Source organism: Salmo salar, unplaced genomic scaffold (genome assembly GCF_905237065.1).
Source record: "Salmo salar unplaced genomic scaffold, Ssal_v3.1, whole genome shotgun sequence".
NCBI lineage: Eukaryota > Metazoa > Chordata > Actinopteri > Salmoniformes > Salmonidae > Salmo > Salmo salar.
In genome coordinates, this window is record NW_025548548.1 from 13,768 (window position 1) to 39,830 (window position 26,063).

The window sequence follows — 26,063 nt, forward strand, 5'->3', positions numbered from 1 at the left end:
TCCTCCCCTCTATCCCCCCTCCTCCCCTCTATCTCCCCTCTATCTCCTCCCCTCTATCCCCTCTCTCTCCTCCCCTCTATCCCCCTCCTCCCCTCTATCTCCCCTCTCTCCTCCCCTCTATCTCTCTCCTCCCCTCTATCCCCCCTCCTCCCCTCTATCTCCCCTCTCTCTCCTCCCTCTCTCTCTCTCTCCTCCCCTCTTCCCCCTCCTCCCCTCTATCTCCCCTCTCTCCTCCCCTCTATCTCTCTCCTCCCCTCTATCCCCCTCCTCCCCTCTATCTCCCCTCTATCTCCTCCCCTCTATCTCCCCTCTCTCTCCTCCCCTCTATCCCCCCTCTCTATCTCCCCTCTCTCTCCTCCCCTCTATCCCCCCTCTCTCTCCCCTCTCTCTCCTCCCCTCTATCTCCCCTCTCTCTCCTCCCCTCTATCCCCCTCTCTCTCCTCCCCTCTATCCCTCCTCTCTTCTCCCCTACTCTCTCATCATCCCTCTTTCCTCCCCTCCTCTCTTCTCCCCTACTCTCTCTATCTCCCCCTCTCATCATCCCTCTTTCCTCCCCTCCTCTCTTCTCCCCTACTCTCTCTATCTCCCCCTCTCCCCATCCCTCCCCATCTCCCCTCTCACCATCCCTCTCTTTCCTCCCCTCCTCTCTCTATCTCCCCCTCTCATCATCCCTCTCTCTCATCTCCTCCTCCCCATTCCTCCTCTCCCCTTCCTCTCACCGTGTCCTCAGCTCCCCTCCTTCCAGTCTCTGTAGTGGTCTCTCATGTCCACTAGTTTGTTCTCCAGCTTGTCGATGGTCCAAACCTGTGTCTCCTTGCCTTTCCACCTCACCTGGATGGCTGGTTCACTCACTATGGCTCCACGCTGAACCAAGACACACTGACTCTCAAGGTGCTATAATGTACTGAACAAACTTCTACAAATGACAGTATTTCTGTGTACACGTTATCATATTAATGATACAACACAATCAGACCGTTCCTTCAGCTTTTTCTCATTGTACACTATGTAGATGACTAAACATGACACATCACTGATAACGTGTGTGTGTGTGTGTGTGTAGAAGTGCATGCAGAGGTTGGTCACCTTGCGGTTGGCACTGAGGTTAGCTGCAGGGATCTGGAGGGTGACCTGGTAGTCAGTCAGTTTGTTCATCTCCTTTGCCAGGAAGTTGGCCTCTCTCACCAGGGTGTTTGCCTTCACAACCTGCTCCTTCAGCCTGGACAGACTCTGTCGAAACAGCTCGTCCCTGAAACACACACACAGGAAATACAGAGAGACCATTCACACCTGTGACTGTGATCCAAACAGGTTGCTTACAACTTCATTGCGTGTGTGTGTGTGTGTGTGTGTGTGTGGGTATTCCCTTCACCTCTCCTCAGTCCAGGGGCGTATCTTGCTGTGGTGTGATGGTGTGTGTGTGGGGAAGGTGAGGCGGTCGCTGCTGGATCGCTGGTGCTGATTGGTCCTCTCAGGAGACAGCTGTTGCCGTAGTGACTCCAGCTCTCTCTCGTACATCATCCTCTGTTCCTCCAGCGCCGTGCGCTTCTCCTCCAGGTACTGCTTCTCTAACACCTGGACCACGTTCTGCATGGGATCTATAGGAGAGATACCATACTGTTAATACATACTGCTTCTCTAACACCTGGACCACGTTCTGCATGGGATCTATAGGAGAGATACCATACTGTTAATACATACTGCTTCTCTAACACCTGGACCACGTTCTGCATGGGATCTATAGGAGAGATACCATACTGTTAATACATACTGCTTCTCTAACACCTGGACCACGTTCTGCATGGGATCTATAGGAGAGATACCATACTGTTAATACATACTGCTTCTCTAACACCTGGACCACGTTCTGCATGGGATCTATAGGAGAGATACCATACTGTTAATACATACTGCTTCTCTAACACCTGGACCACGTTCTGCATGGGATCTATAGGAGAGATACCATACTGTTAAAACATACTGCTTCTCTAACACCTGGACCACGTTCTGCATGGGATCTATAGGAGAGATACCATACTGTTAATACATACTGCTTCTCTAACACCTGGACCACGTTCTGCATGGGATCTATAGGAGAGATACCATACTGTTAATACATACTGCTTCTCTAACACCTGGACCAATAGGAGAGACAGGAGACAGAGAAGTTCCAGACTCTTAAAAGTCCATCTGTGTTTCACTGACTTATACTTTAAGTACATGTATCAGATGGTCTGTATCAGATGGTCTGTATCAGATGGTCTGTACCAGATGGTCTGTACCAGATGGTCTGTACCAGATGGTCTGTACCAGATGGTCTTTACTAGGTGTGAGTGTAGTGGTGAGTTTAGTGTAGTGGTGTGGTGTGGTGTGTGTGTAGTGATGTGTGTAGTGTAGTGGTGTGTGTGTGTGTGTAGTGATGTGTGTAGTGATCATTGACTCAGTGGGTTTTGTCCAACATGTCTCTGGACCTACTCACTGCCACAGTCATACTCTGGACCTAGTTTTGTCCCATGGAATAAATGTTGTAGATCTTAATGTTTTTCCTCATAATCCTGGACTATCGGACCACCATTTTATTACGTTCGCAATTGCAACAAATAATCTGCTCAGACCCCAACCAAGAAGCATTAAAAGTCGTGCTATTAATTCTCAGACAACCCAAAGATTCCTTGATGCCCTTCGACTCCCTCCGCCTACCCAAGGACGTCAGAGGACAAAAATCAGTTAACCACCTAACTGAGGAACTCAATTTAACCTTGCGCAATACCCTAGATGCAGTTGCACCCCTAAAAATGAAAAACATTTGTCATAAGAAACTAGCTCCCTGGTAAACAGAAAATACACGAGCTCTGAAGCAAGCTTCCAGAAAATTGGAACGGAAATGGCGCCACACCAAACTGGAAGTCTTCCGACTAGCTTGGAAAGACAGTACCGTGCAGTATCGAAGAGCCCTCACTGCTGCTCGATCATCCTATTTTTCCAACTTAATTGAGGAAAATAAGAACAATCCTACATTTCTTTTTGATACTGTCGCAAAGATAACTAAAAATCAGCATTCCCCAAGAGAGGATGGCTTCACTTCTGCAGTGATAAATTCATGAACTTCTTTGAGGAAAAGATCATGATCATTAGAAAGCAAATTACAGACTCCTTTTTAAATCTGCGTATTCCTTCAAAGCTCAGTTGTCCTGAGTCTGCACAACTCTGCCAGGACCTAGGATCAAGGGAGATACTAAAGTGTTTTAGTACTATATCTCTTGACACAATGATGAAAATAATCATGGCCTCTAAACCTTCAAGCTGCATACTGGACCCTATTCCAACTAAACTACTGAAAGAGCTGCTTCCTGTGCTTGGCCCTCCTATGTTGAACATAATAAACAGCTCTCTATCCACCGGATGTGTACCAAACTCACTAAAAGTGGCAGTAATAAATCCTCTCTTGAAAAAGCCAAACCATGACCCAGATATTATAAAAAACTATCGGCCTATATCGAATCTTCCATTCCTCTCAAAAATGTTTGAAAAAGCTGTTGCGCAGCAACTCACTGCCTTCCTGAAGACAAACAATGTACATGAAACGCTTCAGTCTGGTTTTAGACCCCATCATAGCACTGAGACTGCACTTGTGAAGGTGGTAAATTACCTTTTAATGACGTCAGACCGAGGTTCTGCGTCTGTCCTCGTGCTCCTAGATCTTAGTGCTGCTTTTGATACCATCGATCACCACATTCTTTTGGAGAGATTGGAAACCCAAATTGGTCTACATGGACAAGTTCTGGCCTGGTTTAGGTCTTATCTGTCGGAAAGATATCAGTTTGTCTCTGTGAATGGTTTGTCCTCTGACAAATCAACTGTAAATTTCGGTGTTCCTCAAGGTTCCGTCTTAGGACCACTATTGTTTTCACTATATATTTTACCTATTGGTGATGTCATTCGAAAACATAATGTTAAATTTCACTGCTATGCGGATGACACACAGCTGTACATTTCAATGAAACATGGTGAAGCCCCAAAATTGCCCTCGCTAGAAGCCTGTGTCTCAGACATAAGGAAGTGGATGGCTGCAAACTTTCTCCTCTTAAACTCGGACAAAACAGAGATGCTTGTTCTAGGTCCCAAGAAACAAAGAGATCTTCTGTTGAATCTGACAATTAATCTGGATGGTTGTACAGTCGTCTCAAATAAAACTGTGAAGGACCTCGGCGTTACTCTGAACCCTGATCTCTCTTTTGAAGAACATATCAAGACTGTTTCAAGGACAGCTTTTTTTCCATCTACGTAACATTGCAAAAATCAGAAACTTTCTGTCCAAAAATGACGCAGAAAAATTAATCCATGCCTTTGTTACTTCTAGGTTGGACTACTGCAATGCTCTACTTTCCGGCTACCCGGATAAAGCACTAAATAAACTTCAGTTAGTGCTAAATACGGCTGCTAGAATCCATGACTAGAACCAAAAATGTGATCATATTACTCCAGTGCTAGCCTCCCTACACTGGCTTCCTGTTAAGGCAAGGGCTGATTTCAAGGTTTTACTGCTAACCTACAAAGCATTACATGGGCTTGCTCCTACCTATCTTTCCGATTTGGTCCTGCCGTACATACCTACACGTACGCTACGGTCACAAGACGCAGCCTCCTAATTGTTCCTAGAATTTCTAAGCAAACGGCTGGAGGCAGGGCTTTCTCCTATAGAGCTCCATTTTTATGGAATAGTCTGCCTACCCATGTGAGAGACGCAGACTCAGTCTCAACCTTTAAGTCTTTACTGAAGACATATCTCTTCAGTAGGTCCTATGATTAAGTGTAGTCTGGCCCAGGGGTGTGAAGGTGAACGGAAAGGCTGGAGCAACGAACCGCCCTTGCTGTCTCTGCCTGGCCGGTTTCCCCTCTTTCCACTGGGATTCTCTGCCTCTACCCCTATTACGGGGGCTGAGTCACTGGCTTACTGGTGTTCTTCCATGCCGTCCCTGGGAGGGGTGCGTCACTTGAGTGGGTTGAGTCACTGACGTGGTCTTCCTGTCTGGCTTGGCGCCCCCCTTGGGCTGTGCCGTGGCGGAGATCTTTGTGGGCTATACTCGGCCTTGTCTCAGGATGGTAAGTTGGTGGTTGGAGACATCCCTCCAGTGGTGTGGAGGCTGTGCTTTGGCAAAGTGGGTGGGGTTATATCCTACCTGTTTGGCCCTGTCCGGGGGTTTCATCGGATGGGGCCACAGTGTCTCCTGACCCCTCCTGTCTCAGCCTCCAGTATTTATGCTGCAGTAGTTTACGTGTCGGGGGGCTAGGGTCAGTCTGTCACATCTGGAGTATTTCTCTTGTCTTTTCCGGTGTCCTGTGTGAATTTAAATATGCTCTCTCTAATTCTCTCTTTCTCTTTCTTTCTTTCTCTCTCTCGGAGGACCTGAGCCCTAGGACCATGCCTCAGGACTACCTGGCTTGATGACTCCTTGCTGTCCCCAGTTCACCTGGCCGTGCTGCTGCTCCAGTTCCAACTGTTCTGCCTGCAGCTATGGAACCCTGACCTGTTCACCGGACGTGCTACCTGTCCCAGACCTGTTGTCCCAGACCTGCTGGAACCCTGACCTATTCACCGGACGTGCTACCTGTCCCAGACCTGCTGTTTTCAACTCTCTAGAGACAGCAGGAGCGGTAGAGATACTCTCAAAGATCAGCTATGAAAAAGCCAACTGACACTTACTCTTGTGTTACTGACCTGTTGCACCCTCGACAACTACTATGATTATTATTATTTGACCATGCTGGTCATTTATGAACATTTGAACATCTTGGCCAAGTTCTGTTATAATCTCCACCTGGCACAGCCAGAAGAGGACTGGCCACCCCTCATAGCCTGGTTCCTCTCTAGGTTTCTTCCTAAGTTTTGGCCTTTCTAGGGAGTTTTTCCTAGCCACCGTGCTTCTACACCTGCATTGCTTGCTGTTTGGGGTTTTAGGCTGGGTTTCTGTACAGCACTTTGTGATATCAGCTGATGTAAGAAGGGCTATATAAATAAATTTGATTTGATTTGATTTGTAGTGTAGTGGTGTGTGTGTGTGTGTAGTTAAATCTTTATTTTTATTTTAACAGGGAAAACAGACTGAGACCTGGATCTCTGTTACGGCTGTGCCTTGTGTAAACATGTTGACATGTACAGTTCTAGACATACAGACAAGAACATTTCAAACATACAAAACAAAGACACAATTCAACAGAAACAATCACAGACAACATCATATTGATCCTCCATAACATTTTTAAAATGGGCAAGGGACACCAGAGTGTCTAACTTAAGTTGGATCTGCAGTTTGTTCCATAAATAAGGTACAAAGGAACTGAAGGCAGTCCTACCCAACTCTGTGGAGACCGTAGGAGTCTCTAATGTAATCCACATCTGTGATCTGGTTTTAAAATTAGTATATCTAGTGGAAATGAATGATGATATATATGGAGGTAGTTTTAAAAGAAGTGCTTTATAAATAAACAAGAGAGCATGTTGCTCTCGCCTCACAGATAGAGAGGCCCAACCCACATGTTGATATAGGATACAGTGATGAGTTTTGTAACTATCACCCGTGATAAACCTGAGTGCACAATGGTAAATAGTATCCAGTGGTTTTAATGTGTTTGCCGATGCATATAGATAATACCACCATCATCTAAAACGGACATAAAAGTAGCCTGCACAATTTGTTTTCTATTTACGGAGGACAGACAAGCCCTGTTTCTGTAAAGGAACCCTATCTTGAATTTGAGCTTTTTTCCCAATTCAGTAACATGTTTTTTAAAAGATAACCTATCATCTAACCATACCCCTAAGTATTTATATGCAGAGACCTGTTTGATTTGAGTACCATCCAAGTTAGTGATTACAAAAGTGTTTCTAACTGAGAGTTTAGACCTAGAAAAAAACATGACATTTGTTTTCTTAGCGTTTAAAACAAGTTTAAGCTGTAAAAGAGACCCCTGTAGTATCCTAAAATGTGTGTAGTGTAGTGTAGAGTAGTATAGTGGTGTGTGTGTGTAGTGGTGAGTTTAGTGTAGTGATGTGTGTAGTGTAGTGGTGTGTGTGTGTAGTGTAGTGGTGTGTGTAGTGTAGTGGTGTGTGTGTGTAGTGGTGTGTGTGTGTAGTGGTGAGTTTAGTGTAGTGGTGTGTGTAGTGTAGTGGTGTGTGTGTGTAGTGTAGTGGTGTGTGTGTATAGTGGTGTGGTGTGATGTTTGTGTGTGTAGTGATGTGTGTAGTGTAGTGGTGTGTGTGTGTAGTGGTTTGTGTTGTGTAGTGGTTTGTGTTGTGTAGTGGTGTGTTTAGTATAGTGGTGCATGTACTGGTGTGTGTGTGTAGTGTAGTGGTGTGTGTATTGTAGTTGTGTGTGTGTGGTGGTGTGTGTTTAGTATAGTGATGTGTAGTGTAGTGGTGTGTGTGTAGTGTAGTGTAGTGGTGTGTGTGTAGTATAGTGATGTGTGTGTGTTTAGTATAGTGATGTGTGTTGTGTAGTGTAGTGGTGTGTGTGTAGTGTAGTGTAGTGGTGTGTGTGTAGTATAGTGATGTGTGTTGTGTAGTGTGTGTGTAGTATAGTGATGTGTGTGTGTAGTGTGTGTGTAGTATAGTGGTGTGTGTTGTGTAGTGGTGTGTGTTGTGTAGTGTGTGTGTGTAGTGTGTGTGTAGTATTGTGATGTGTGTTGTGTAGTGGTGTGTGTTTAGTAGTACTTGTGTGTGTTTAGCATAGTGATGTGTGTGTGTAGTGTGTGTAGTATAGTGATGTGTGTGTGTAGTGTGTGTGTAGTATAGTGATGTGTGTGTAGTGTGTGTGTAGTATAGTGATGTGTGTGTAGTGTGTGTTTAGTATAGTGATGTGTGTGTGTAGTGTGTGTAGTATAGTGATGTGTGTGTGTAGTGTGTGTGTAGTATAGTGATGTGTGTGTAGTGTGTGTGTAGTATAGTGATGTGTGTGTAGTGTGTGTTTAGTATAGTGATGTGTGTGTTTAGTATAGTGATGTGTGTAGTGTAGTTGTGTGTGTATTGTAGTGGTGTGTGTTGTGTAGTGTGTGTGTAGTATAGTGATGTGTGTAGTGTAGTGTGTGTTTAGTATAGTGATGTGTGTTGTGTAGTGGTGTGTGTTTAGTATAGTGATGTGTGTAGTGTAGTGGTGTGTGTAGTGTAGTGGTGTGTGTATTGTAGTGGTGTGTGTTGTGTAGTGTAGTTGTGTGTGTATTGTAGTGGTGTGTGTTGTGTAGTGTAGTTGTGTGTGTATTGTAGTGTTGTGTGTTGTGTAGTGTAGTGGTGTGTGTTTAGTATAGTGATGTGTGTTGTGTAGTGGTGTGTGTATTGTAGTGGTGTGTGTATTGTAGTGGTGTGTGTATTGTAGTGGTGTGTGTAGTATAGTGATGTGTGTGTGTGTAGTGTGTAATAGATGGTGTGTGTGTAGTATAGTGATGTGTGTGTGTGTGTAGTGGTGTGTGTGTAGTATAGTGATGTGTGTGTGTGTGTGTGTGTGTGTGTGTGTGTGTAGTATAGTGGTGTGTGTGTGTAGTGTGTAATAGGTGGTGTGTGTGTAGTATAGTGATTGTGTGTGTGTGTGTGTGTGTGTGTGTGTGTGTGTGTGTGTGTGTGTGTGTGTGTAGTATAGTGGTGTGTGTGTGTGTGTAATAGGTGATGTGTGTGTGTGTGTGTGTGTGTGTGTGTGTGTGTGTGTGTGTGTGTGTGTGTGTGTGTGTAGTATAGTGTGTGTGTGTGTAGTGTGTAATAGGTGATGTGTGTGTGTGTGTGTGTGTGTGTGTGTGTGTGTGTGTGTGTGTGTGTGTGTGTGTGTGTGTGTAGTATAGTGGGTGTGTGTGTGTGTGTGTGTGTGTGTGTGTGTGTGTGTGTGTAGTATAGTGGTGTGTGTGTGTGTGTGTGTGTGTGTGTGTGTGTGTGTGTAGTATAGTGGGTGTGTGTGTGTGTGTGTGTGTGTGTGTGTGTGTGTGTGTGTGTGTAGTATAGTGGTGTGTGTGTGTAGTATAGTGGTGGTGTGTGTGTGTGTGTGTGTGTGTGTGTGTGTGTGTGTGTGTGTGTGTGTAGTATAGTGGTGTGTGTGTGTAGTGTGTAATAGGTGGGATGGCAGCCTCTCCCACACAGCAGATGCAAGGCTGCAGGTCATCCCACCTCGTGAACAGGACAGGGGCAATACACACACACAGACACAGACACACACACACACACACACACAGACACAGACACACACACACACACACACACACACACACACACACACACACACACACACACACACACACACACACACACAGCTTGTGTGTGACATAACGGCTGCGTCAGGGAAAGAGAGGAGCGAGGAGAGGACACCTTGAGGGGGACTAGTGTCCTCCATCGCAGGTCCAGTGGCTCTAAATGAAACTTCTGCTGTCGGGGTTGCGGAGAGGCCATGGAGCTCTTTCAGGACCTGAGGCCGTTCATACCAGCAGTAGTGGTGTGTGTAGTGTAGTAGTGTGTGTTGTGTAGTGGTGTGTGTAGTGTAGTGGTGTGTGTAGTGTAGTAGTGTGTGTAGTGTAGTGTAGTGGTGTGTGTAGTGTAGTGGTGTGTGTAGTGTAGTGGTGTGTGTAGTGTAGTGGTGTGTGTAGTGTAGTGGTGTGTGTAGTGTAGTGTAGTGGTGTGTGTAGTGTAGTGGTGTGTGTAGTGTAGTGGTGTGTGTAGTGTAGTGGTGTGTGTAGTGTAGTGGTGTGTGTAGTGTAGTAGTGTGTGTAGTGTAGATGGTGTGTGTAGTGCAGTGGTGTGTGTAGTGTAGTGGTGTGTGTAGTGTAGTGGTGTGTGTAGTGTAGTGGTGTGTGTAGTGTAGTAGTGTGTGTTGTGTAGTGGTGTGTGTAGTGTAGTGGTGTGTGTAGTGTAGTGGTGTGTGTAGTGTAGTGTGTGGTGTGTGTAGTGTAGTGGTGTGTGTAGTGTAGTGGTGTGTGTAGTGTAGTGGTGTGTGTAGTGTAGTGTAGTGGTGTGTGTAGTGTAGTGGTGTGTGTAGTGTAGTGGTGTGTGTAGTGTAGTGGTGTGTGTAGTGTAGTGGTGTGTGTAGTGTAGTGGTGTGTGTAGTGTAGTGGTGTGTGTAGTGTAGTGGTGTGTGTGGTGTAGTGGTGTGTGTAGTGTAGTAGTGTGTGTAGTGTAGTGGTGTGTGTAGTGTAGTGGTGTGTGTAGTGTAGTGGTGTGTGTAGTGTAGTGATGTGTGTAGTGTAGTGGTGTGTGTAGTGTAGTGGTGTGTGTAGTGTAGTGGTGTGTGTAGTGTAGTGGTGTGTGTAGTGTAGTGTAGTGGTGTGTGTAGTGTAGTGGTGTGTGTAGTGTAGTGGTGTGTGTGGTGTAGTGGTGTGTGTAGTGTAGTGGTGTGTGTGTGTAGTGTAGTGTAGTGGTGTGTGTAGTGTAGTGGTGTGTGTAGTGTAGTGGTGTGTGTGGTGTAGTGGTGTGTGTAGTGTAGTGGTGTGTGTAGTGTAGTGGTGTGTGTAGTGTAGTGGTGTGTGTAGTGTAGTGGTGTGTGTAGTGTGTAGTGTGTGTAGTGTAGTGGTGTGTGTAGTGTAGTGGTGTGTGTAGTGTAGTGGTGTGTGTAGTGTAGTGGTGTGTGTAGTGTAGTGGTGTGTGTAGTGTAGTGGTGTGTGTAGTGTAGTGGTGTGTGTAGTGTAGTGGTGTGTGTAGTGTAGTGGTGTGTGTGTAGTGTAGTGATGTGTGTAGTGTAGTGGTGTGTGTAGTGTAGTGGTGTGTGTAGTGTAGTGGTGTGTGTAGTGTAGTGGTGTGTGTAGTGTAGTGGTGTGTGTAGTGTAGTGGTGTGTGTAGTGTAGTGGTGTGTGTGTGTGTAGTGGTGTGTGTGGTGTAGTGGTGTGTGTAGTGTAGTGGTGTGTGTAGTGTAGTGGTGTGTGTAGTGTAGTGGTGTGTGTAGTGTAGTGGTGTGTGTAGTGTAGTGGTGTGTGTAGTGTAGTGGTGTGTGTAGTGTAGTGGTGTGTGTAGTGTGGTAGTGTGTGTGTGTAGTGTAGTGGTGTGTGTAGTGTAGTGGTGTGTGTAGTGTAGTGGTGTGTGTAGTGTAGTGGTGTGTGTAGTGTGGTGTAGTGGTGTGTGTAGTGTAGTGGTGTGTGTAGTGTAGTAGTGTGTGTAGTGTAGTAGTGTGTGTAGTGTAGTGGTGTGTGTAGTGTAGTGGTGTGTGTAGTGTAGTGGTGTGTGTAGTGTAGTGGTGTGTCTGGAGCTCTTTCAGGACCTGAGACCGTTCATACCAGCAGTAGTGGTGTGTGTAGTGTAGTGGTGTGTGTAGTGTAGTGGTGTGTGTAGTGTAGTGGTGTGTGTAGTGTAGTGGTGTGTGTAGTGTAGTAGTGTGTGTAGTGTAGTGGTGTGTGTAGTGTAGTGGTGTGTGTAGTGTAGTGGTGTGTGTAGTGTAGTGGTGTGTGTAGTGTAGTGGTGTGTGTAGTGTAGTAGTGTGTGTGTAGTGTAGTAGTGTGTGTAGTGTAGTGGTGTGTGTAGTGTAGTGGTGTGTGTAGTGTAGTGGTGTGTGTAGTGTAGTGGTGTGTGTAGTGTAGTGGTGTGTCTGGAGCTCTTTCAGGACCTGAGGCCGTTCATACCAGCAGTAGTAGTGTGTGTAGTGTAGTGGTGTGTGTAGTGTAGTGGTGTGTGTAGTGTAGTGGTGTGTGTTAGTGTAGTGGTGTGTGTAGTGTAGTGGTGTGTGTAGTGTAGTGGTGTGTGTAGTGTAGTAGTGTGTGTAGTGTAGTGGTGTGTGTAGTGTAGTGGTGTGTGTAGTGTAGTGGTGTGTGTAGTGTAGTGGTGTGTGTAGTGTAGTGATGTGTGTAGTGTAGTGGTGTGTCTGGAGCTCTTTCAGGACCTGAGGCCGTTCCTTCCAGCAGTAGTGGTGTGTGTAGTGTAGTGGTGTGTGTAGTGTAGTGGTGTGTGTAGTGTAGTGTAGTGGTGTGTGTAGTGTAGTGTAGTGGTGTGTGTAGTGTAGTGTAGTGGTGTGTGTAGTGTAGTGGTGTGTGTGGTGTAGTGGTGTGTGTAGTGTAGTGATGTGTGTAGTGTAGTGGTGTGTGTAGTGTAGTGGTGTGTGTAGTGTAGTGGTGTGTGTAGTGTGGTGTAGTGGTGTGTGTAGTGTAGTGTAGTGGTGTGTGTAGTGTAGTGGTGTGTGTGGTGTAGTAGTGTGTGTAGTGTAGTAGTGTGTGTAGTGTAGTGGTGTGTGTAGTGTAGTGGTGTGTGTAGTGTAGTGATGTGTGTGGTGTAGTGGTGTGTGTAGTGTAGTGGTGTGTGTAGTGCAGTGGTGTGTGTAGTGTAGTGGTGTGTGTAGTGTAGTGGTGTGTGTAGTGTAGTGGTGTGTGTAGTGTAGTGATGTGTGTAGTGGTGTGTGTAGTGTAGTGGTGTGTGTAGTGTAGTGGTGTGTGTAGTGTAGTGGTGTGTGTGGTGTAGTGGTGTGTGTAGTGTAGTGGTGTGTGTAGTGTAGTGTAGTGTAGTGTAGTGGTGTGTGTGGTGTAGTGGTGTGTGTAGTGTAGTGGTGTGTGTAGTGTAGTGGTGTGTGTAGTGCAGTGGTGTGTGTAGTGTAGTGGTGTGTGTAGTGTAGTGGTGTGTGTAGTGTAGTGGTGTGTGTAGTGTAGTGGTGTGTGTAGTGTAGTGTGTGTGTGTGTGTGTGTAGTGTAGTGGTGTGTGTAGTGTAGTGGTGTGTGTGGTGTAGTGGTGTGTGTAGTGTAGTGGTGTGTGTAGTGTAGTGGTGTGTGTGAGTGTAGTGGTGTGTGTAGTGTAGTGGTGTGTGTAGTGTAGTGGTGTGTGTAGTGTAGTGGTGTGTGTAGTGTAGTGGTGTGTGTAGTGTAGTGGTGTGTGTGGTGTAGTGGTGTGTGTAGTGTAGTGGTGTGTGTAGTGTAGTGGTGTGTGTAGTGTAGTGGTGTGTGTAGTGTAGTGGTGTGTGTAGTGTAGTGGTGTGTGTAGTGTAGTGGTGTGTGTGAGTGTAGTGGTGTGTGTAGTGTAGTGGTGTGTGTGGTGTAGTGGTGTGTGTGTGTGTGGTGTGTGTAGTGTGTGTGTGTGTAGTGTAGTGGTGTGTGTGGTGTAGTGGTGTGTGTGGTGTAGTAGTGTGTGTGGTGTAGTGGTGTGTGTAGTGTAGTGGTGTGTGTAGTGTAGTGATGTGTGTGGTGTAGTGGTGTGTGTGGTGTAGTGGTGTGTGTAGTGCAGTGGTGTGTGTAGTGTAGTGGTGTGTGTGGTGTATGGTGTGTGTGGTGTGGTGGTGTGTGTAGTGTAGTGATGTGTGTAGTGGTGTGTGTAGTGTAGTGGTGTGTGTAGTGTAGTGGTGTGTGTGGTGTAGTGGTGTGTGTAGTGTAGTGGTGTGTGTAGTGTAGTGATGTGTGTAGTGTAGTGGTGTGTGTAGTGTAGTGGTGTGTGTAGTGTAGTGGTGTGTGTGGTGCAGTGGTGTGTGTAGTGTAGTGTAGTGGTGTGTGTAGTGTAGTGGTGTGTGTGTGTGTGTAGTGGTGTGTGTAGTGTGTGGTGTAGTGGTGTGTGTAGTGTAGTGGTGTGTGTAGTGTAGTGGGTGTGTGTAGTGTAGTGGTGTGTGTAGTGTAGTGGTGTGTGTGGTGTAGTGGTGTGTGTGGTGTAGTGGTGTGTGTGGTGTAGTGGTGTGTGTAGTGTAGTGGTGTGTGTAGTGTAGTGGTGTGTGTGGTGTAGTGGTGTGTGTGGTGTAGTGGTGTGTGTGGTGTAGTGGTGTGTGTGGTGTAGTGGTGTGTGTAGTGTAGTGGTGTGTGTAGTGTAGTGGTGTGTGTAGTGTAGTGGTGTGTGTGGTGTAGTGGTGTGTGTGGTGTAGTGGTGTGTGTGGTGTAGTGGTGTGTGTAGTGTAGTGGTGTGTGTAGTGTAGTGGTGTGTGTGTGTGTAGTGGTGTGTGTAGTGTAGTGGTGTGTGTAGTGTAGTGGTGTGTGTAGTGTAGTGGTGTGTGTAGTGTAGTGGTGTGTGTAGTGTAGTGGTGTGTGTAGTGTAGTGATGTGTGTAGTGTAGTGGTGTGTGTAGTGTAGTGGTGTGTGTAGTGTAGTGGTGTGTGTAGTGTAGTGGTGTGTGTAGTGTAGTGGTGTGTGTAGTGTAGTGGTGTGTGTAGTGTAGTGGTGTGTGTAGTGTAGTGGTGTGTGTAGTGTAGTGGTGTGTGTAGTGTAGTGGTGTGTGTAGTGTAGTGACGTGTGTAGTGTAGTGGTGTGTGTAGTGTAGTAGTGTGTGTAGTGTAGTGGTGTGTGTAGTGTAGTGGTGTGTGTAGTGTAGTGGTGTGTGTAGTGTAGTAGTGTGTGTAGTGTAGTGGTGTGTGTAGTGTAGTGGTGTGTGTAGTGTAGTGGTGTGTGTAGTGTAGTGGTGTGTGTAGTGTAGTGGTGTGTGTAGTGTAGTAGTGTGTGTAGTGTAGTGGTGTGTGTAGTGTAGTGGTGTGTGTAGTGTAGTGGTGTGTGTAGTGTAGTGGTGTGTGTAGTGTAGTGGTGTGTGTAGTGTAGTGTAGTGGTGTGTGTAGTGTAGTGGTGTGTGTAGTGTAGTAGTGTGTGTAGTGTAGTAGTGTGTGTAGTGTAGTGGTGTGTGTAGTGTAGTGGTGTGTGTAGTGTAGTGGTGTGTGTAGTGTAGTGGTGTGTCTGGAGCTCTTTCAGGACCTGAGACCGTTCATACCAGCAGTAGTGGTGTGTGTAGTGTAGTGGTGTGTGTAGTGTAGTGGTGTGTGTAGTGTAGTGGTGTGTGTAGTGTAGTAGTGTGTGTAGTGTAGTGGTGTGTGTAGTGTAGTGGTGTGTGTAGTGTAGTGGTGTGTGTAGTGTAGTGGTGTGTGTAGTGTAGTGGTGTGTGTAGTGTAGTAGTGTGTGTAGTGTAGTAGTGTGTGTAGTGTAGTGGTGTGTGTAGTGTAGTGGTGTGTGTAGTGTAGTGGTGTGTGTAGTGTAGTGGTGTGTGTAGTGTAGTGGTGTGTCTGGAGCTCTTTCAGGACCTGAGGCCGTTCATACCAGCAGTAGTAGTGTGTGTAGTGTAGTGGTGTGTGTAGTGTAGTGGTGTGTGTAGTGTAGTGGTGTGTGTAGTGTAGTGGTGTGTGTAGTGTAGTGGTGTGTGTAGTGTAGTGGTGTGTGTAGTGTAGTAGTGTGTGTAGTGTAGTGGTGTGTGTAGTGTAGTGGTGTGTGTAGTGTAGTGGTGTGTGTAGTGTAGTGGTGTGTGTAGTGTAGTGATGTGTGTAGTGTAGTGGTGTGTCTGGAGCTCTTTCAGGACCTGAGGCCGTTCATACCAGCAGTAGTGGTGTGTGTAGTGTAGTGATGTGTGTAGTGTAGTGGTGTGTGTAGTGTAGTGGTGTGTGTAGTGCAGTGGTGTGTGTGAGTGTAGTGGTGTGTGTAGTGTAGTGGTGTGTGTAGTGTAGTGGTGTGTGTAGTGTGGTGTAGTGGGTGTGTGTAGTGTAGTGGTGTGTGTGTAGTGTAGTGGTGTGTGTAGTGTAGTGGTGTGTGTAGTGCAGTGGTGTGTGTAGTGTAGTGGTGTGTGTAGTGTAGTGGTGTGTGTGGTGTAGTGGTGTGTGTAGTGTAGTGGTGTGTGTAGTGTAGTGGTGTGTGTAGTGTAGTGATGTGTGTAGTGTAGTGGTGTGTGTAGTGTAGTGGTGTGTGTAGTGTAGTGGTGTGTGTAGTGTAGTGGTGTGTGTGAGTGTAGTGGTGTGTGTAGTGCAGTGGTGTGTGTAGTGTAGTGGTGTGTGTAGTGTAGTGGTGTGTGTAGTGTAGTGGTGTGTGTGGTGTAGTGGTGTGTGTGGTGTAGTGGTGTGTGGTGTAGTGTAGTGGTGTGTGTAGTGTAGTGGTGTGTGTGGTGTAGTGGTGTGTGTGGTGTAGTAGTGTGTGTAGTGTAGTGGTGTGTGTAGTGTAGTGGTGTGTGTGGTGTAGTGGTGTGTGTGGTGTAGTGGTGTGTGTGGTGTAGTGGTGTGTGTGGTGTAGTGGTGTGTGTAGTGTAGTGGTGTGTGTAGTGTAGTGGTGTGTGTAGTGTAGTGATGTGTGGGTGTGTGTAGTGTAGTGGTGTGTGTAGTGTAGTGGTGTGTGTGGTGTAGTGGTGTGTGTAGTGTAGTGGTGTGTGTGGTGTAGTGGTGTGTGTAGTGTAGTGGTGTGTGTAGTGTAGTGGTGTGTGTAGTGTGGTGGTGTGTGTAGTGCAGTGGTGTGTGTAGTGTAGTGTGTGTGTGTGTAGTGTAGTGGTGTGTGTAGTGTAGTGGTGTGTGTGGTGTAGTGGTGTGTGTAGTGTAGTGTGTGTGTAGTGTAGTGGTGTGTGTAGTGTAGTGGTGTGTGTAGTGTAGTGGTGTGTGTGGTGTAGTGGTGTGTGTGGTGTAGTGGTGTGTGTGGTGTAGTGGTGTGTGTAGTGTAGTGGTGTGTGTGGTGTAGTGGTGTGTGTGGTGTAGTGGTGTGTGTGGTGTAGTGGTGTGTGTGGTGTAGTGGTGTGTGTAGTGTAGTGGTGTGTGTAGTGTAGTGGTGTGTGTAGTGTAGTGGTGTGTGTAGTGTAGTGGTGTGTGTGGTGTAGTGGTGTGTGTGGTGTAGTGGTGTGTGTGGTGTAGTGGTGTGTGTGGTGTAGTGGTGTGTGTAGTGTAGTGGTGTGTGTAGTGTAGTGGTGTGTGTAGTGTGGTGGTGTGTGTAGTGTAGTGGTGTGTGTAGTGTAGTGGTGTGTGTAGTGTAGTGGTGTGTGTAGTGTAGTGGTGTGTGTAGTGTAGTGATGTGTGTAGTGTAGTGGTGTGTGTAGTGTAGTGGTGTGTGTAGTGTAGTGGTGTGTGTAGTGTAGTGGTGTGTGTGGTGTAGTGGTGTGTGTAGTGTAGTGGTGTGTGTGGTGTAGTGGTGTGTGTAGTGTAGTGGTGTGTGTAGTGTAGTGGTGTGTGTAGTGTAGTGGTGTGTGTAGTGTAGTGGTGTGTGTAGTGTAGTAGTGTGTGTAGTGTAGTGGTGTGTGTGGTGTAGTGGTGTGTGTAGTGTAGTGGTGTGTGTAGTGTAGTAGTGTGTGTAGTGTAGTGGTGTGTGTAGTGTAGTGGTGTGTGTAGTGTAGTGGTGTGTGTAGTGTAGTGGTGTGTGTAGTGTAGTGGTGTGTGTAGTGTAGTGGTGTGTGTAGTGTAGTGGTGTGTGTAGTGTAGTGGTGTGTGTAGTGTAGTGGTGTGTGTAGTGTAGTGGTGTGTTTAGTGTAGTGGTGTGGTGTAGTGTAGTGGTGTGTGTAGTGTAGTGGTGTGTGTAGTGTAGTAGTGTGTGTAGTGTAGTAGTGTGTGTAGTGTAGTGGTGTGTGTAGTGTAGTGGTGTGTGTAGTGTAGTGGTGTGTGTGTGTGGTGGTGTGTCTGCTCTTTCAGGACCTGAGACCGTTCATACCAGCAGTAGTGGTGTGTGTAGTGTAGTGGTGTGTGTAGTGTAGTGGTGTGTGTAGTGTAGTGGTGTGTGTAGTGTAGTGGTGTGTGTAGTGTAGTAGTGTGTGTAGTGTAGTGGTGTGTGTAGTGTAGTGGTGTGTGTAGTGTAGTGGTGTGTGTGGTGTAGTGGTGTGTGTAGTGTAGTGGTGTGTGTAGTGTAGTAGTGTGTGTAGTGTAGTAGTGTGTGTAGTGTAGTGGTGTGTGTAGTGTAGTGGTGTGTGTAGTGTAGTGGTGTGTGTAGTGTAGTGGTGTGTGTAGTGTAGTGGTGTGTCTGGAGCTCTTTCAGGACCTGAGGCCGTTCATACCAGCAGTAGTAGTGTGTGTAGTGTAGTGGTGTGTGTAGTGTAGTGGTGTGTGTAGTGTAGTGGTGTGTGTAGTGTAGTGGTGTGTGTAGTGTAGTGGTGTGTGTAGTGTAGTGGTGTGTGTAGTGTAGTGGTGTGTGTAGTGTAGTGGTGTGTGTAGTGTAGTGGTGGTGTGTAGTGTAGTGGTGTGTGTAGTGTAGTGGTGTGTGTAGTGTAGTGATGTGTGTAGTGTAGTGGTGTGTCTGGAGCTCTTTCAGGACCTGAGGCCGTTCATACCAGCAGTAGTGGTGTGTGTAGTGTAGTGATGTGTGTAGTGTAGTGGTGTGTGTAGTGTAGTGTAGTGGTGTGTGTAGTGTAGTGTAGTGGTGTGTGTAGTGTAGTGTAGTGGTGTGTGTAGTGTAGTGGTGTGTGTGGTGTAGTGGTGTGTGTAGTGTAGTGATGTGTGTAGTGTAGTGGTGTGTGTAGTGTAGTGGTGTGTGTAGTGTAGTGGTGTGTGTAGTGTAGTGTAGTGGTGTGTGTAGTGTAGTGTAGTGGTGTGTGTAGTGTAGTGGTGTGTGTGGTGTAGTAGTGTGTGTAGTGTAGTAGTGTGTGTAGTGTAGTGGTGTGTGTAGTGTAGTGGTGTGTGTAGTGTAGTGATGTGTGTGGTGTAGTGGTGTGTGTAGTGTAGTGGTGTGTGTAGTGCAGTGGTGTGTGTAGTGTAGTGGTGTGTGTAGTGTAGTGGTGTGTGTAGTGTAGTGGTGTGTGTAGTGTAGTGATGTGTGTAGTGGTGTGTGTAGTGTAGTGGTGTGTGTAGTGTAGTGGTGTGTGTAGTGTAGTGGTGTGTGTGGTGTAGTGGTGTGTGTAGTGTAGTGGTGTGTGTAGTGTAGTGATGTGTGTAGTGTAGTGGTGTGTGTAGTGTAGTGGTGTGTGTAGTGTAGTGGTGTGTGTAGTGTAGTGGTGTGTGTAGTGCAGTGGTGTGTGTAGTGTAGTGGTGTGTGTAGTGTAGTGGTGTGTGTAGTGTAGTGGTGTGTGTAGTGTAGTGGTGTGTGTAGTGTAGTGGTGTGTGTAGTGTAGTGTAGTGGTGTGTGTAGTGTAGTGGTGTGTGTAGTGTAGTGGTGTGTGTAGTGTAGTGGTGTGTGTAGTGTAGTGGTGTGTGTAGTGTAGTGGTGTGTGTGTGTAGTGGTGTGTGTAGTGTAGTGGTGTGTGGTGTGTGGTGTGTGTAGTGTAGTGGTGTGTGTAGTGTAGTGTGTGTGTAGTGTAGTGGTGTGTGTGGTGTAGTGGTGTGTGTAGTGTAGTGGTGTGTGTAGTGTAGTGGTGTGTGTAGTGCAGTGGTGTGTGTAGTGTAGTGGTGTGTGTAGTGTAGTGGTGTGTGTAGTGTAGTGGTGTGTGTAGTGTAGTGGTGTGTGTAGTGTAGTGGTGTGTGTAGTGTAGTGGTGTGTGTAGTGTAGTGTAGTGGTGTGTGTAGTGTAGTGGTGTGTGTGGTGTAGTAGTGTGTGTGGTGTAGTAGTGTGTGTAGTGTAGTGGTGTGTGTAGTGTAGTGGTGTGTGTAGTGTAGTGATGTGTGTGGTGTAGTGGTGTGTGTGGTGTAGTGGTGTGTGTAGTGCAGTGGTGTGTGTAGTGTAGTGGTGTGTGTAGTGTAGTGGTGTGTGTAGTGTAGTGGTGTGTGTAGTGTAGTGATGTGTGTAGTGGTGTGTGTAGTGTAGTGGTGTGTGTAGTGTAGTGGTGTGTGTGGTGTAGTGGTGTGTGTAGTGTAGTGGTGTGTGTAGTGTAGTGATGTGTGTAGTGTAGTGGTGTGTGTAGTGTAGTGGTGTGTGTAGTGTAGTGGTGTGTGTAGTGCAGTGGTGTGTGTAGTGTAGTGTAGTGGTGTGTGTAGTGTAGTGGTGTGTGTAGTGTAGTGGTGTGTGTAGTGTAGTGTAGTGGTGTGTGTAGTGTAGTGGTGTGTGTAGTGTAGTGGTGTGTGTAGTGTAGTGTGTGTGTGTGTAGTGGTGTAGTGGTGTGTGTGGTGTAGTGGTGTGTGTTGTGTAGTGGTGTGTGTGGTGTAGTGGTGTGTGTAGTGTAGTGGTGTGTGTAGTGTAGTGGTGTGTGTGGTGTAGTGGTGTGTGTGGTGTAGTGGTGTGTGTGGTGTAGTGGTGTGTGTGGTGTAGTGGGTGTGTGTAGTGTAGTGGTGTGTGTAGTGTAGTGGGTGTGTGTAGTGTAGTGGTGTGTGTAGTGTAGTGGTGTGTGTGGTGTAGTGGTGTGTGTGGTGTAGTGGTGTGTGTGGTGTAGTGGTGTGTGTAGTGTAGTGGTGTGTGTAGTGTAGTGGTGTGTGTAGTGTAGTGGTGTGTGTAGTGTAGTGGTGTGTGTAGTGTAGTGGTGTGTGTAGTGTAGTGGTGTGTGTAGTGTAGTGGTGTGTGTAGTGTAGTGGTGTGTGTAGTGTAGTGGTGTGTGTAGTGTAGTGGTGTGTGTAGTGTAGTGGTGTGTGTAGTGTAGTGGTGTGTGTAGTGTAGTGGTGTGTGTAGTGTAGTGGTGTGTGTAGTGTAGTGGTGTGTGTAGTGTAGTGGTGTGTGTAGTGTAGTGGTGTGTGTAGTGTAGTGATGTGTGTAGTGTAGTGGTGTGTGTAGTGTAGTGGTGTGTGTAGTGTAGTGGTGTGTGTAGTGTAGTGGTGTGTGTGTGTGTAGTGTGTGTAGTGTAGTGGTGTGTGTAGTGTGGTGGTGTGTGTAGTGTAGTGGTGTGTGTAGTGTGGTGGTGTGTGTAGTGTAGTGGTGTGTGTAGTGTAGTGGTGTGTGTAGTGTAGTGGTGTGTGTAGTGTAGTGGTGTGTGTGGTGTAGTGGTGTGTGTAGTGTAGTGGTGTGTGTAGTGTGGTGGTGTGTGTAGTGTAGTGGTGTGTGTAGTGTAGTGGTGTGTGTAGTGTAGTAGTGTGTGTAGTGTAGTGGTGTGTGTAGTGTAGTGGTGTGTGTAGTGTAGTGGTGTGTGTAGTGTAGTGGGTGTGTGTAGTGTAGTGGTGTGTCTGGAGCTCTTTCAGGACCTGAGACCATTCATACCAGCAGTAGTGGTGTGTGTAGTGTAGTGGTGTGTGTGTAGTGTAGTGGTGTGTGTAGTGTAGTGGTGTGTGTAGTGTAGTGGTGTGTGTAGTGTAGTAGTGTGTGTAGTGTAGTGGTGTGTGTGGTGTAGTGGTGTGTGTGGTGTAGTGGTGTGTGTAGTGTAGTGGTGTGTGTAGTGTAGTGATGTGTGTAGTGTAGTGGTGTGTGTAGTGTAGTGGTGTGTGTAGTGTAGTAGTGTGTGTAGTGTAGTAGTGTGTGTAGTGTAGTGGTGTGTGTAGTGTAGTGGTGTGTGTAGTGTAGTGGTGTGTGTAGTGTAGTGGTGTGTGTAGTGTAGTGGTGTGTCTGGAGCTCTTTCAGGACCTGAGGCCGTTCATACCAGCAGTAGTGGTGTGTGTAGTGTAGTGGTGTGTGTAGTGTAGTAGTGTGTGTAGTGTAGTGGTGTGTGTAGTGTAGTGGTGTGTGTAGTGTAGTAGTGTGTGTAGTGTAGGGGTGTGTGTAGTGTAGTGGTGTGTGTAGTGTAGTGGTGTGTGTAGTGTAGTGGTGTGTGTAGTGTAGTGTAGTGGTGTGTGTAGTGAAGTGGTGTGTGTAGTGTAGTAGTGTGTGTAGTGTAGTAGTGTGTGTAGTGTAGTGGTGTGTGTAGTGTAGTGGTGTGTGTAGTGTAGTGGTGTGTGTAGTGTAGTGGTGTGTCTGGAGCTCTTTCAGGACCTGAGACCGTTCATACCAGCAGTAGTGGTGTGTGTAGTGTAGTGGTGTGTGTAGTGTAGTGGTGTGTGTAGTGTAGTGGTGTGTGTAGTGTAGTGGTGTGTGTAGTGTAGTAGTGTGTGTAGTGTAGTGGTGTGTGTAGTGTAGTGGTGTGTGTAGTGTAGTGGTGTGTGTAGTGTAGTGGTGTGTGTAGTGTAGTAGTGTGTGTAGTGTAGTAGTGTGTGTAGTGTAGTGGTGTGTGTAGTGTAGTGGTGTGTGTAGTGTAGTGGTGTGTGTAGTGTAGTGGTGTGTGTAGTGTAGTGGTGTGTCTGGAGCTCTTTCAGGACCTGAGGCCGTTCATACCAGCAGTAGTAGTGTGTGTAGTGTAGTGGTGTGTGTAGTGTAGTGGTGTGTGTAGTGTAGTGGTGTGTGTAGTGTAGTGGTGTGTGTAGTGTAGTGGTGTGTGTAGTGTAGTGGTGTGTGTAGTGTAGTAGTGTGTGTAGTGTAGTGGTGTGTGTAGTGTAGTGGTGTGTGTAGTGTAGTGGTGTGTGTAGTGTAGTGGTGTGTGTAGTGTAGTGATGTGTGTAGTGTAGTGGTGTGTCTGGAGCTCTTTCAGGACCTGAGGCCGTTCATACCAGCAGTAGTGGTGTGTGTAGTGTAGTGATGTGTGTAGTGTAGTGGTGTGTGTAGTGTAGTGTAGTGGTGTGTGTAGTGTAGTGTAGTGGTGTGTGTAGTGTAGTGGTGTGTGTGTGTGTAGTGGTGTGTGTGGTGTAGTGGTGTGTGTAGTGTAGTGATGTGTGTAGTGTAGTGGTGTGTGTAGTGTAGTGGTGTGTGTAGTGTGGTGTAGTGGTGTGTGTAGTGTAGTGTAGTGGTGTGTGTAGTGTAGTGGTGTGTGTGGTGTAGTGGTGTGTGTAGTGTAGTAGTGTGTGTGGTGTAGTGGTGTGTGTAGTGTAGTGGTGTGTGTAGTGTAGTGAGTGTGTGTGGTGTAGTGGTGTGTGTGTGTAGTGGTGTGTGTAGTGCAGTGGTGTGTGTAGTGTAGTGGTGTGTGTAGTGTAGTGGTGTGTGTGTGTGTTTGGTGTGTGTGTGTAGTGTAGTGGTGTGTGTAGTGTGTGGTGTGTAGTGTAGTGGTGTGTGTGGTGTAGTGGTGTGTGTGGTGTAGTGGTGTGTGTGGTGTAGTGGTGTGTGTGTGTGTGTGTGTGTGTGTAGTGGTGTGTGTAGTGTAGTGGTGTGTGTAGTGTAGTGGTGTGTGTAGTGTAGTGGTGTGTGTAGTGTAGTGGTGTGTGTAGTGTAGTGGTGTGTGTAGTGTAGTGGTGTGTGTAGTGTAGTGGTGTGTGTGGTGTAGTGGTGTGTGTAGTGTAGTGGTGTGTGTAGTGTAGTGGTGTGTGTAGTGTAGTGGTGTGTGTAGTGTAGTGGTGTGTGTAGTGTAGTGGTGTGTGTAGTGTAGTGGTGTGTGTGTGTAGTGGTGTGTGTGGTGTAGTGGTGTGTGTAGTGTAGTGGTGTGTGTAGTGTAGTGGTGTGTGTAGTGTAGTGGTGTGTGTAGTGTAGTGGTGTGTGTGGTGTAGTGGTGTGTGTAGTGTAGTGGTGTGTGTAGTGTAGTGTGTGTGTGTGTAGTGTAGTGGTGTGTGTGGTGTAGTGGTGTGTGTGGTGTAGTAGTGTGTGTAGTGTAGTGGTGTGTGTAGTGTAGTGGTGTGTGTGGTGTAGTGATGTGTGTGGTGTAGTGGTGTGTGTGGTGTAGTGGTGTGTGTGTGTGTAGTGGTGTGTGTAGTGTAGTGGTGTGTGTGTAGTGTAGTGGTGTGTGTAGTGTAGTGAGTGTGTAGTGGTGTGTGTAGTGTAGTGGTGTGTGTAGTGTAGTGGTGTGTGTGGTGTAGTGGTGTGTGTAGTGTAGTGGTGTGTGTAGTGTAGTGGTGTGTGTAGTGTAGTGGTGTGTGTAGTGTAGTGGTGTGTGTAGTGCAGTGGTGTGTGTAGTGTAGTGGTGTGTGTAGTGTAGTGGTGTGTGTGGTGTAGTGGTGTGTGTGTGTAGTGTAGTGGTGTGTGTGGTGTAGTGGGTGTGTAGTGTAGTGGTGTGTGTAGTGTGGTGGTGTGTGTAGTGTAGTGGTGTGTGTGTAGTGGTGTGTGTAGTGTAGTGGTGTGTGTAGTGTAGTGGTGTGTGTGGTGTAGTGGTGTGTGTGGTGTGTGTGGTGTAGTGGTGTGTGTGGTGTAGTGGTGTGTGTAGTGTAGTGGTGTGTGTAGTGTAGTGGTGTGTGTAGTGTAGTGGTGTGTGTGGTGTAGTGGTGTGTGTGGTGTAGTGGTGTGTGTGGTGTAGTGGTGTGTGTGGTGTAGTGGTGTGTGTAGTGTAGTGGTGTGTGTAGTGTAGTGGTGTGTGTAGTGTAGTGGTGTGTGTGTGTGTAGTGTGTGTGTAGTGTAGTGGTGTGTGTGGTGTAGTGGTGTGTGTGGTGTAGTGGTGTGTGTAGTGTAGTGGTGTGTGTAGTGTAGTGGTGTGTGTAGTGTAGTGGTGTGTGTAGTGTAGTGGTGTGTGTAGTGTAGTGGTGTGTGTAGTGTAGTGGTGTGTGTAGTGTAGTGGTGTGTGTAGTGTAGTGGTGTGTGTAGTGTAGTGGTGTGTGTAGTGTAGTGGTGTGTGTGGAGCTCTTTCAGGGACTGAGGCAGTTCATACCAGCAGTACGAACACAACACTGTATATCGTTCAATATAGTGTTGCAAAATTCCAGGTACTTCCCCAAAAATCCAGCGTTTTCTAGAAATCCCGGTTGGAAGATCACCGGAATCAGGAGGGAATAAGCAGGAAATCCGTGAATCTTTCAAACGGGATTTGTGAAAAACCTAGTTTAGCAAAGTGATTGTAATGTGGGCATTCCAGAAGTCACCATACATACCGTTGTTTCCCAGGGTCTTCATCATGACCTCCGTCTGGGCGAACTCATAGCTGTAGTCCTGTTCTGAGGAGGCCTCGCTGGCTGTCTCTACGTCTACCTCTACAAAGCTCTCCCTGGGGGATGCACGTTCCCTCTCCAGCTCCTTCACACGCTCACGCCGCTTCCGCCCAGGCAGGTTTATCCTACAGCACACAGGATTTATACTCACTTCCTGCTTCTACAGCACGGGGCAGCTAAAGGATGTAACAATTCCAGGAACATTCCCCACATTCTCAGGTTTTCCAGAAATCCTGATTGGAGGGTTCTGAATTTGCTGCTGTTTTTGGGAATATTTACAACCAGGTTTTCTGGAAAATCTCTGGCAATCTGGCTGTGAGGGTTTTGTTCCACACCATCACTAACAAACCTTATTCAAGTAGTGTACACAGGGGAGTTGAACTCTCAGTTCACATTAGTGCAGGCTGCAGCAAGGTAAACATTTTGTTAGTCTCTGGTTCACTTTGTCCAGTAGATGTGCATGTTCTGTAGACAAACTCCTCACCTGAAGAAGTGGTTGTTGCCCCATAATATGCGGTCTCCATGCCACAGGTGGACCAAGGACTCAGTCATGGTTCCATTCACACAGGTTCTGTTGGAGCAGAGCAGTACAGTCTGATGATGTCATATTGAGGTGTGTTGTGGGAGAGTAGACATCCCATCCTGCTGTACCTCCTCTTCCACACAGAAAGTAATACAGCACATCAAATATCCTCATATCACCACCAACAGTACAGACTATCAATGAGATATCCTCATATCACCCACCAACAGTACAGACTATCAATGAGACATCCTCATATCACCACCAACAGTAAAGACTATCAATGAGATATCCTCATATCACCCACCAACAGTAAAGACTATCAATGAGATATCCTCATATCACCCACCAACAGTAAAGACTATCAATGAGATATCCTCATATCACCACCAACAGTAAAGACTATCAATGAGATATCCTCATATCACCACCAACAGTAAAGACTATCAATGAGATATCCTCATATCACCCACCAACAGTAAAGACTATCAATGAGATATCCTCATGTCACCCACCAACAGTAAAGACTATCAATGAGATATCCTCATATCACCACCAACAGTAAAGACTATCAATGAGATATCCTAATATCACCCACCAACAGTAAAGACTATCAATGAGATATCCTCATATCACCCACCAACAGTAAAGACTATCAATGAGATATCCTCATATCACCCACCAACAGTAGAGACTATCAATGAGATATCCTCATATCACCACCAACAGTAAAGACTATCAATGAGATATCCTCATATCACCCACCAACAGTAAAGACTATCAATGAGATATCCTCATATCACCACCAACAGTAAAGACTATCAATGAGATATCCTCATATCACCCACCAACAGTAAAGACTATCAATGAGATATCCTCATATCACCACCAACAGTAAAGACTATCAATGAGATATCCTCATATCACCCACCAACAGTAAAGACTATCAATGAGATATCCTCATATCACCACCAACAGTAAAGACTATCAATTAGATATCCTCATATCACCACCAACAGTAAAGACTATCAATGAGATATCCTCATATCACCCACCAACAGTAAAGACTATCAATGAGATATCCTCATATCACCCACCAACAGTAAAGACTATCAATGAGATATCCTCATATCACCACCAACAGTAAAGACTATCAATGAGATATCCTCATATCACCCACCAACAGTAAAGACTATCAATGAGATATCCTCATATCACCCACCAACAGTAAAGACTATCAATGAGATATCCTCATATCACCCACCAACAGTAAAGACTATCAATGATATATCCTCATATCACCCACCAACAGT

The 26,063-nt window shown here is 46.5% G+C and overlaps 1 protein-coding gene across 1 annotated transcript in view; it reads right to left on the reverse strand.

The window, feature by feature from the left end:
* Positions 1–735: 735 nt before the first annotated feature.
* LOC106599143 (kinesin-like protein KIF13A) overlaps positions 736–26,063 on the reverse strand; it is a gene marked incomplete at both ends in the record, with an annotated part of 64,130 nt that continues 38,802 nt past the window's right edge. The window contains 5 exons of the mRNA XM_045712499.1: positions 736–864; positions 1,087–1,249; positions 1,373–1,598; positions 24,171–24,352; positions 24,712–24,798. Coding sequence (XP_045568455.1) covers positions 736–864; positions 1,087–1,249; positions 1,373–1,598; positions 24,171–24,352; positions 24,712–24,798 — 787 coding nt within the window. The remainder of the gene's footprint in view (positions 865–1,086; positions 1,250–1,372; positions 1,599–24,170; positions 24,353–24,711; positions 24,799–26,063) is intronic.